The sequence below is a fragment of the Paramacrobiotus metropolitanus genome, unplaced genomic scaffold (genome assembly GCF_019649055.1).
Source record: "Paramacrobiotus metropolitanus isolate TYO unplaced genomic scaffold, Prichtersi_v1.0 Parri_scaffold0000037, whole genome shotgun sequence".
NCBI classification, from domain to species: Eukaryota; Metazoa; Tardigrada; class Eutardigrada; order Parachela; family Macrobiotidae; genus Paramacrobiotus; species Paramacrobiotus metropolitanus.
The window spans coordinates 695,549-707,059 of NW_026570257.1; the positions used below are offsets into that span (position 1 = coordinate 695,549).

General features: G+C 40.9%; 2 protein-coding genes across 3 annotated transcripts; both read left to right on the top strand.

Moving 5' to 3' along the window:
- The first annotated feature begins 151 nt into the window (after positions 1 to 151).
- Positions 152 to 1,602, top strand: LOC129589776 (uncharacterized). Its single transcript, XM_055484633.1, has 3 exons — positions 152 to 358; positions 755 to 883; positions 1,096 to 1,602. The coding sequence occupies exons 1-3, from the start codon at positions 254 to 256 to the stop codon at positions 1,222 to 1,224; spliced, it is 363 nt and encodes a 120-aa protein (XP_055340608.1). The 5' UTR covers positions 152 to 253; the 3' UTR covers positions 1,225 to 1,602.
- Positions 1,603 to 3,088: 1,486 nt separating this feature from the next.
- Positions 3,089 to 10,885, top strand: LOC129589774 (protein tyrosine phosphatase domain-containing protein 1-like). 2 transcript variants are annotated; one of them, XM_055484629.1, is made up of 10 exons: positions 3,090 to 5,321; positions 7,584 to 7,711; positions 7,825 to 7,846; positions 8,131 to 8,237; positions 8,494 to 8,581; positions 8,766 to 8,864; positions 9,525 to 9,621; positions 9,708 to 9,950; positions 10,150 to 10,230; positions 10,559 to 10,885. In XM_055484629.1, exons 1-10 carry the CDS (start codon positions 5,008 to 5,010, stop codon positions 10,811 to 10,813), a joined length of 1,434 nt encoding a protein of 477 aa, XP_055340604.1. In that variant the 5' UTR covers positions 3,090 to 5,007; the 3' UTR covers positions 10,814 to 10,885. The 2 variants fall into 2 exon arrangements, with proteins under 2 accessions (XP_055340605.1, XP_055340604.1); XM_055484630.1 differs by lacking the exon at positions 8,766 to 8,864 and having other exon boundaries at positions 3,089 to 5,321.
- The last annotated feature ends 626 nt before the right edge of the window (positions 10,886 to 11,511 follow it).

Consider the following 11,511-nt stretch of genomic DNA (forward strand, 5'->3'; position numbering starts at 1 on the left):
CCAGAAGTTACATAATTATACATACGTTTCCAGGCACCAGCAGAAAGTCGATGCTACCGGATTACGGCAATTAAAATTATTTACGCTATACCCCAGGCGAAAAATATGGCGGTCCAAAATCGGATGCGATATAAAGTTCGATCTTTTCATTTTCTTTCCCGTTTCCGAAGTCTTTTCACTATCGGTCCAGTTAGCTGTCAGAAGTTTGCTGTCAGGTAAACCATACTGTAGCGCTCGGGCATTATTAGTTGAAATGGACAGCAAAATTTTGATTGCTCTCCTGGGATGTCTGTGTGTGGCTTATGCAGCGAAAGCCGATCCAAAGCCGGTCGACAAAGCGACGGAGAAAATGGCCAAGGTAATCAGCCTGCAAGCTGGTCCTGTGGTCCATATCGGTATAAATACGTAATATTATAGACATAGTGAAAAGATACATATATACGCATACTGCTGCAGACATATTTATATGGATTTATTTAACGTATATGTGGACCGTAACAGTAGACGTAATGAGTGGCAATAATTCATTGCGCAAACTTCGCGCTAAATACCTTAACCGGCTTAACGCTACGGGTAGATATTACGGACAAGCTGGTACGTATCGGTATCGGTATACTAACCATAAGTAGGTATGCCTTGAATTGCTTTCCGTGGGCTGTGGTGTGCACTCTTTAAAGAATGCTTTATTCTGTCGCTTCTCCGTAATTTTGCGTTAGTCATATAAATTGTCTATCATGTATATTATTGTTTTCAGGATGCATTTATGGCCCTGGATAAAAAGGGAATGCCGCGACAGGCGAAATGCGGCATGAGCTTTCAGAAAGTGATTTATAAAACTTATCAGAAGGAAGAAACCCGTGGAGGAACCAAGTATTATTTTGAAGTAAGCAAAGTAAAAGTAGCGCTGGTATAGCTTTGCGTATTCGACGCCACCGCGCTGCGTGTCACGCACCGCTTAGCGTTTACCTTGTTCTGAATTATAGAATAAAGTATCTGTATAAAGTAAAATGAGCCTGCGACGGCTAAGGAGAAATTTCCCAAAAAGTGTCCACACTTGGCTGAATAACCCTCTGTATGCTGAAACTTGCTATACAGGTTGACCTGCAATTTCGTGGTCCTGCTGCCGGTTCAAAAGGTCCTGATTTTGTGAGGAATAAGAAGATGGTTGTTACTGTCCCCAAAGGAAACGGCAACCCTACTGTGGACGTTAGTCCCTGCGAATAATTGTTATTTGCGCAGATACTCTGTATGTACATACATATGCAAGGGAAGAAATGGACGTCCTTCCCCGTAGACACTAGATATTGTTTCTAGCCACTTTACAGGTTGGATGCTAGAACACTTTTATGTGAAAGGTCACAATGCAGTGGTGCACTGTGCAACAAAATAATATCATCCCCCGTACATATATTAATATTGTTATTGTACTGTTGTTGTACAATTCTAGCTTTGAATGACTGAACATTTTGCTGGAAGATGAATTTATGGCACTGCTGGTTACTGGTAATACTCAAGTGTGTTGTCAAGTAAACAACGCACAAAATCGCTTCGCTAAGAGAAACCTTCAAAAGAGGTGAAACTGATAAAATTCGTTTGACTTCGCACTCATACCACCCGACTGTTGGTAACGCCGTACATTTGTAACGGCGGCTCGCAATAGCATCGGCAATTAATGAAAATCCAAAAATTAGTGGGAATACAATATTGCCTCTCAGTAGCAAAGCGCTGTCTAACTTTTGGGCGTTAGGTTGTTGCAATACCGAATTCTACAGCCTTGCGAGCCGTCATTCAAAATGAACTGTTCGACGTAACCAAACCAGCATATCACAATTCAGCAGAATACTACAGTATTATTAAAATAATCACTGATACGATGATAATTCTTTCTGGTCGAGAGTACTGACAGCAATACGACAGCCTCGGCTGCAGTAGCTCCACTTATGTCGCAATAGAAATGACCTTTTACAAGGTGCTGGCGCAGCGTCGGTGTCGGCTCGGGACAAATCAAAACGAACTGGTGCTAATAAAGAGTTGCATGCGCCACGGTTAATTTATATAGGTAATTATTTACGTACGAACGTAAAAGCCGTTGCGCACTTTTTTGTGCGATTATTAAAATATCTGCTGCGCTTATTTGTACTCAGTCAACACATTTTCGTTCTCCTGGTGTTGTTGCTCGTTAAGTATAAAACTGTATACTAGTGGTGGGTGTGAACCACAATCAATGGACGAGCGCGAGCGCCTGTACCACTTGAAAATGATACTGGATTTGTTGAACTGGAAAAAGGCTTCGTACGCTTTGCGTGGCGTCAGACAAATTTTATGCTCTTGAGGCTTAATTGCAGCATGTGGATTACAGCATTGCAGACGTCCACTGTTCCACGTTCCGATGGTTTTAATGCTTTTAACTGTGTTAAAATGTTTTTCGTATGTGATGTGGAAATTACTGGCTAATAACTAAACTATTGCAGCATCTCGCTGCGCTCGATGCAAAATCTTTTCTGGTACCGAATGCGAAGTACCGTTTGTTGAACTTTGTTCCATGAATTTTTAACTAATTTGCTTTGTCAAAAAAGCGATAAGTAGCGCTTCGGTCAAAACGGGAAGTCGGTGTCTGGCTCAACGCGTTACCATCCGCTCACATTGGCAATCTCCTCGACGATGACATACTAAAAATCTCATGATCAGTAGACCTCCGGCTCGGCGCCAAGGTCTGTTAAATCGCACATTTGCACGAAATGCGACGGGATGAGCGTCAGAGTCTTTCGTGTCCTTTCTCTGCCGGCAGACATTCACGGCATGGTGGACTTAACAGTATAGTATGTCGCGCTGTTGTATCGGCCGGAATGCCATCAAGACTTGAACCTCGTGGCACGCCCCACATCAGTGAACGACGTCCGGAGAATGCACGACTTTCGTGTGGCAAAGAGGTATATTTCTGGCCGGGATGTCACTTGTATGGATACCGTCGCCGCTTCCCAAATTAAGACCACATCGGTTGACGCAGGATCACCCGCTGTGCAGGCAGAAGAGAAAAACTTCTAGACTTTTACGGCCGTTACATTTTCGCACCTATCGCTTTCGAGACAGTGGGGCCGTGGAGTCCATCGGACACTGCCACCATCAAAGAACTGGGAAAGAGAGTACGGGGCCATTCAGGAGAAGGCCGCTCACATGTATGGTTCCGAATAATGAAAACGATTACAAGTACCGGAAGCCTTGTTGCAGACACGGTTACCTTGAAAACTGAAATGTGACAAAGATTAATTACACTGTCATTTACACATAGAATTCAGTACATTGCTGAATATCCTTTGCATGCCCTTATAAGGGAATGGAAATGCCCTACTATGGCGTGAGAGGTTTCAACGGAAGATCGAGGGGATTAGTCGGCAAATAGGATATACGTTTTGGTGGACTACTTGCTTGTTCCGCCACGGATTGTGTGCGCACAAGATAAACTTTGGAGGTAGTTAAAATCACAAGCATTATAGTAATATAGTATACTAGTTTCAGCAGTGTGGCTTTGTTTTATGGACGCATAACAATAAGCCAATCAGTTCGCAGGTGTAAGAACCGCATTTGTTATTGAATTGCTGGATATGTAAATTACCTATAGCTAAAATGCTTTGTCAAAATAATATATGCGTTGCCGGACTGTATTATTAGGTAAAGGAAATTAAGGATTTGTTTTTCCACTAACTGTAAGAGAAATGTGAAAATTTTGAATGAAGTAGACCTCACAACGTTATTTATAGACTTCACAGTCGCACCATGACGAGTTTTAACACGCCGGTTTCGCAGTGACATCGGCAGTTAGCGATGATACCAAGATCAGTGATTACTGATTAGTGGAAGTACAACAATCTCTCTCAACAGCAAGTGCTTTTAATTTTGGTCGTTAGATTGATGCACTACTGGACTGCACAATCTTCGGCTGTCAATCTGAATATACCGCACGAAATTAACCACTCAAGTGTAATAACATAATCATTGGCATCTTAGAATCTTAACCGAATCGTCGCTGATACTATTAAAAGCCAGAATAAGATATTAACAGAACTGTAAATGATTAACTGAGTTCATAGAATTAGGAAACACTTACAGAAGTATCTATGTTGCATATACGGTGGAACACATTTACAGTGCATGTTAATAAGTTTGATCAGGCGCATCCGCTGACCGACCGGCCAATTTCACCTTATTTTTGTCATGCACTGTAGATCGCTGTCACATACTTTTTAGCAAAAGAAGATTTTCTTCAACAGCTGCTGACATTCATAATACAGTAATTTTTTATTTACTTACTCGTACGTTGTCTTTATGCCGTTGTCGGCAGTCAGATGGTTGTATGTATATAGTAATATACAGATACGTTACTCCATCACTTCCGGTACCGGTAGGAAGAACTGTGCATCCCACAGTACTTGTGCAGGCCGACCGGTACAGTACAGAAAATAATTTAATAATATGACAATATGTAGAGTGTAGCGTACAAGTCTATAGCGCCACTGCAAAGTCGACAACAGGCAGGTCGACGCGATACTGAAAACAGATCGAAGATCATCACACTCTCCAGACGCTCCAGCCTTCGCCGGGGTTGGAGCAGGGCCTAATTGGCTATCACGCACCTTGACTGATGGAAGCATAATCCGATACAAATCCATAATGTAATAACACGCCATGCACGCCGGATCCGCGGGAGTTACCAACGCGCGCTTAACACAGCGCACACCGTCCGGGATTTCTGTCATTTCACTTTGTATCGCGCTGCCGGAAAGTAAAATGTAAAAACTGTTCCTGCCAGGTTAACATTGTTATTACTGTGCTGCGCGCTGGATGCTGGGTTGTTCTAATATGCGTCATTATGAGGACAGATTGACAGGCAACTTTGTCAAAAGTGCGTCAGCATAAACTCTTTCATGAACAGCTGTAAATTATAAAGATAATTTTTATCGGTGTTGTGCGATATTGAACAGCCATCGGTAATATCGTATAAAATTTATTATGGCGGAAAAAATCTGCGAGAATGTACTGACAGTTCCCGTTGAGCCGGTGCGACCGGTATCGCCTAAACTGGACCATCGTCCACGGTATAACAAACTATCGGAAGTGGTGCGACGGGTCGCGCCGGAGAATTCGCAGTGCTCGTTGTTCTGTGGAGGACGAAAGTGTAAATACGAAAATGAAGCATACTGGGCGATGGATCATCAAGCCATCAAGGGAATCTATTCGCACTGGATTAACGATAAGATTCTGGCCATGGCACGGCCCTCGACGTACGCCATTGAAAAGCACGGGATTATTGAGCAATTCAATAGGTAAGAAATACATAATATTGTTATAAGAAGCTCATAACCGTTTTGTTGGCAAGCCGTAATACTGAAATAATATTGATATATCTAACAGTACAGGATAAAGTCGTTTGTTAGCAGCAATACTACCCGATTAGTGCCACTATGTAGTCATACAAACCGTTTTCATTAGCATAATCGATCGTAACTGGATGTAGTATTGCTATAAACTGATGCACAGTAATGATGAATACTCTTATTTCCATTATAAAATAATAAAACGAGTAACAGTAAAGATCGTGTATGTCGTTTTCACATGGCAGCTTCCACACTTTCACTGTGACTTTTATGGCTACATGTAACAGCGTAGCTGAACACAGGTGTTCGTACTATCGCATATCATACGTTTATTACGTCCTCGGCAGTCATACGTTTATTACGTCCTCGGCAGATTACGAAAGATATATGATGATTTATCAGAGAAAAACGAGATTTACATTTATATATCGAATTTATTACTACTTTTTATTCAGACTGGCGATACGATACAGTCACAAGTTTCCTGTAAAAGTGAAAGATTTGTACTAAATTTATTAATTTGGATGACACCTGCCTTCGTATATAGTTCGTGGTGATGTGTAAGTTCAAGGATATTGTTTTTTTTTAACAAATTATATGTGCGTTTTGCTGTAATCTGTTCAGTTTTCTATTGTTCGGTCATGTACAGAGTACGTTTGAATTTAAACTGAAGAGGTAAAAATTTTCTCGGTATAATGTACTGCTTTTCACTGGATAACCAGGGAAAAAAAAGAGTATCGTTCAATACATCAGACAGTTCAAATCTGCTGCATGGCAGGATTTTACTGCCCGACGAAATGCTGTCCTTTTATGTATATCTATTTACGTTCGGAGTCGGATTTTTTGCCCTGTCGAACAGATATAATATGTAAGAAGCCTTTCGCACAAGTTGTACAAACGGGAAACATAAATTGTCAGTGCGGAATTGAGGAAGCCGTGAGCGCCGGTATAGATCGGCACATTTCCGGCTTCTGGAGAAATTCATAAAACCGACAGTAATCGGGTTACACCTGAGTAACTGTTCGTAATCTAAGGTGCAGCTCCCATTTCCGGTAGCAGGAAAAAGCCTAGATGGTGGATTTTTTAAGGTCACTGTACAATATGACTTTTTATCTTTCACAGAAAGATCTGGACAGAAGGACACATTTTATAATCTGACGCACGCAGATGTACAAAAATACACAAAGTAGAAAAACGATATACAATGTGAAAGCAGTGCTGTACGCTATGCTGGTTACTTTGCTGAAATTCAAACAAATCGAAACTCGCAAAATATATGTAATCCCGATCAGTGTATTTTCCACGAAATATTGTTGAAAAATTTATTATTTCGATGCCATTTAATCGTTGTTACTGCGGAAGTGTAAACGACTTTCAAGATAACACATTATTTGACAACAAAACAATACAACAGAGTTTTCCGTCAACGGTTCGGTACTAAAATTCAGCGAGGAAACGCAGCATCAGTAAGGGGAATAACAGCACCGGTGGCGAATTTAGACGAAATGTTTTCTGTTATTCGCTCGTCTCTGGTTTTGGATATTGCTTTGTAACTTGCTGTCATTCCGGTGTCTGACGATTCAGAGAAATTCCGAAAAATGTGTTACTGGATGCAATAGGAATACAATTTTGACAAAAGATAAATAAAAAAATACTTTTGGCAAAAGAATATGAGTTCTTTGAAACTGTGTCGTTTTCCCGTGGCGAAATTGTCGTGTTTTTTTTCCATGGCGAAATTTTGTAGAGAGATAACTGCTGTATCGATTTTTATGAATACTTTTCATAATGTGAGCATTTTGCAGGCAGTTACTTATTTTAGCGTTCTCTTCGAGGTTTTATTAGAACATCACTTTTATTAGGTATAGTGTGTCGGCTTTCTACGTTTCTTTCCTGTTGCTGATTGCGTATACCCTAATCTCTGTCCCATGGGAGCCATATGTCATGTCGCTGCATTGAGAATCGCTGATCGTTTATCAGCGTCCAGTCCGTCGAGAAAGCTCTAGAAATGTATCCTACTCTCGGCATCCCCAGGTTTATCTCGCTATACTAGCTTCTACAGGTTGCTACAAAAAGGACAAAATCGGGAAAGTGGGAATTATTTTTATATATCTCAAGTAAAATAGGTTTCGAAAATAGAAGCAACATCGCTTTACAGATATCATACGAGAGTTGTATTCGCAGTGACTACAATGGTGGCGTGTTTAATTTCAGACTGGGCATAAAAACTCTGCTCAATCTGCAGTGCCGGGGCGAACATCCGCACTGCGGACCGGATGTGGCGCTTGTCACGCCAAATCAAGATTTCTCCTACAATCCGCAAACCTTTATGGATGCTGGAGGTGGGTGGTAACGAGGATTCTGGTTATTATTGATTAACAAATGACCTTTCCAACAATCATCCCAATGACAACTGCGTAAGATGATTAATATGGCTTTTATTTTGCTTTTGCAGTGTACTTCTACAATTATGGATGGTAAGCTGGGAAATGTTATCTGTGTCCTAATAATCGCGCAATACAATATGCATACATGTATACTGTTCACTACGTAAAATTTCAGTTACGTTGCTTTGTTAAATTTTTCACCAATCAAAGCGCGAACAACAAATCTGTCATGACACACACCTTGGCACAAGTATAATAATATAAAATATTAATAGGGGTCACATATAAATATTAATTATGGTTCGCAGCATCCAGAATACTGAGCAAAGTTACGTATAAAAGACAATATTTCAATCCATTTTATTATATTCCAGGCGTGATTACGGCGTGGGTGCCTCGTCACAGATTCTGAGCATGGTAAAGGTCATGGCCTTTGCACTGACAGAAGGGAAAATTGCCGTGCACTGCCATGCCGGATTAGGTAAGACAGTCGGCACTGTAAAGCGAAACATTTTTCCGTTCACTTCATATTCCTGACCTCATATTACGCCTGGAAAAGACCACGCAGCGTAATTACTGCCACTTCCGGTCGAAGGCGATCGAGAGCAATGTTTACTATGTATACGCACATCGATTGATCCTTTTAGCGCAATATGTTGCATACAAAATATTATATGTTTCCTGCATCCATTTATATCAGACAAGGCATGCAGACGATGTGTTTACTGTTTGCACAGGTCGTACCGGAGTCATCATAGCCTGCTTCCTTATTTTCTCGCAGGGGCTTCCGGCCGAAGAAGCTGTACATTTGGTACGCACAAAAAGGTGAGCCGTTTGTTCCGCGAAATCGTTTTTGCCGAATAACCAGATTGTTGACCTCCAAAGAAAATGCATGATTTATTCTTGTGCTACCATTCACGTACATCTTATTTCTGAGAGATGTTTCTATTTGCTATGCTGACCCCATAAAGCTCTGTAATAGCACATAAAAATACCGCTAACATCGTAGGACCAACGCAATTCAGTCGCGCCATCAACTGGAAGCGGTGGCAAAATTCGAAGTGTATTTAAAGGAAACCCTATGCAGTGTATTTCCGTATTCGCTCAAGTAAGCAATACCGCCTTGTTTATAACAGAAAAATTTTAGTATAAACGAGTGCTTTTGTCTTTGTAACGTTTTGCATAAGATTTGCTAGCCAAGCACGCGCAAAATTCAACTTCAATCGCGCCAACGCTTTTTATTAACCTTACTATAAATAAATGTATTAATAAAATTGCTGTTGCTTTAATTTATAGAGTATATTTCTTGGGTTAATCATATCCATTAATTGCTGATCTTCTCACTGTATCAGTTTGCAATTGCAGCCTGTAGTCCCTGTACAGATGTATCATACAGATATATCTATACGATATATCAGTGCATGAAAAACCGTAAACGGCATTGTAAGTTTCAAGGTAAATATTTTATCGTTAATACTTGTACTGCATAGGGAATGAATGTATGCAGTGTGCACAGTCTACGATTTTAGTATGCACTCATGCCCGTTCGAGACCAGTATAAAATACGTACAACCCGCGCTTTATACTCTTTACACAAAAGCTTTACATGGTGTTATTATCTGTAATTATAAATATTTTGTCTGTAATTATATATATTTTGTTTGCAAAGCGCGGTGTTTTAATTATAACTATGTAATATCAGCGAGTAATTTAAGCAATTAAAACACGTGTGTCCAAGAATAACTGCCATATGTTATGTACTTTGTAGAGATCCATCGCAGAACTTGGCTCTGGAAGACTATCTTCTCCGCCAACAGCATGTTCTCCACGGTGATGAAGCACGCACACACCGCTACATCCCCAAAGTGCGTCATTGTGGTTCTGCGAAAATTAGCACTGACATACATGTATAACAAGAAATATTGATGACAACCGAGAGAGTGACCTTCAGGTGGTGGATATGCTGTTAACGTGTCTTGACACCGCCGTGGAAGGTATGGCTTCCGGTGAGGATAGCGTGATAGCCAACTGTGACCTGGCCGATGAGTCGCCGGCGGCGGTGCAGCTGGCACACTCCCTAGCCAGACAGTCCATATCCATCGAGGATACCGGCTTCCTGGCGGCCATCCAGCAGCACCGGGAGGATGTGAATTTTCTATTGAGTCTGGTGTTGTTGTGGATGGCGGCGTTAAAGGTGTGTGATATACGACGGAAGAGCTTAATAATTTTGTTATTGTAGGATTGTTATTGAAGAGATTAAGTTTTGATTTTATTCGCAATAATTTTAAAGGCGAGCATCGCTTATTAAGTGCTTATTAATATTGCTCTATGCACATCAACATAGTCCAAACATTTAGCATCATCGTAATATACGAGTAATATATTTTTTGCAGCATCCGTTTCTAAACGGAAAATTTCTACGGAAGCTTATCAAACGACGCACAACTCAGGCGGACCACTTCAACGTCGGCCAGGTAATTTGCACTGCATTTTACTGTCACTACTTTTATGCGAAAGACGGTAAATCAACTAGACTAGATCATAATATTGACATCTAATTCGACGTCCGTACGTTATATGGCTTATATTAACTATGTAGTCTGGAATAATTTCGTACTTCAGTAATACAAAGTGTACTACGAACATGCCTGTAAAAAGTACGAGTACAATACAGATGCAGTAATCGCACGTGGCGTTAACAGTAACTAAATATATTGGGCCAGTATGTTTCACTTTCACATAGTTGCAGAGGTAATTTTATTTATGCAGTACCTTTTATATATACACGCTACTTGTTTTTAGGGATATATGCAGACGCTACACCGTTTTGCCAGTTGTCTGCGGCATTACCAGTCGCTGAAGACTTCCAATCCATTCCAGCAGGACGTGCTTGCCGAACGGATAATGAACGCCCTAACGCACAATAACGACAAACTGACGCCCCAAAAAAGCCACTATTTATATGATAAATTGCTGCAATGCTTTTCCATTGTCGAAGAACCAATTGTATCGGTCTCCAAAGATGATGACAGTAATTCGTCCACGAAAAATGAATGAACCTGCGATAAACAGTGATTAATTATGCCGCAAAATAGCGCTTTCCTTCTGCCTGTAAAATTTGGAATAAAGATGTGCTATAAAGTAAAACTTACCATTAAACGTATGTAAGAAATCGTTGTTGTAGAATATTGATCGTCACTTCTGATCAGGGTAATCCAAAAGATGATGCGGTACATCTAATCGGAATTTCCGGCATGTACAAACCGTTTTTTGTGCCGGTCAGTATCGTCTTATAATTCGCGGGTGTACCGATGCGCGGATTGCCACTTGCCAGTTAGCTTCTTAGGTTTTTCTTTGCACCGTCAAAAAGGATGCATTAAAGCCACCTATGCTGAGAGCTGGAAGAAAGTAATCATCCATCGCAATAAATCTATTGTTCTGGGTGTTCGCTTTCTCGATCGTTCATGGCGACTGCGGCGCTAACTTGCTGAACACTAGCAAGCACTCTGCACTTCCGACGGATACGATCATACAGTACTAGAATACTATAGATATATCATCATATATGACAATGCGATGCAGTGTAACATTTGGTTGTCTTGCCGGAATTTATGGGCACTTTGCTCTGATTTTGATTATATTCAATGTCCGACTGTCGCGGGACCGGGTGATTCTCCATATATTTGACAATGTACGAGGAAGATACTGACCAACCGACCAATCCACTATAGCAACCATACAGAACCTCCGGCATC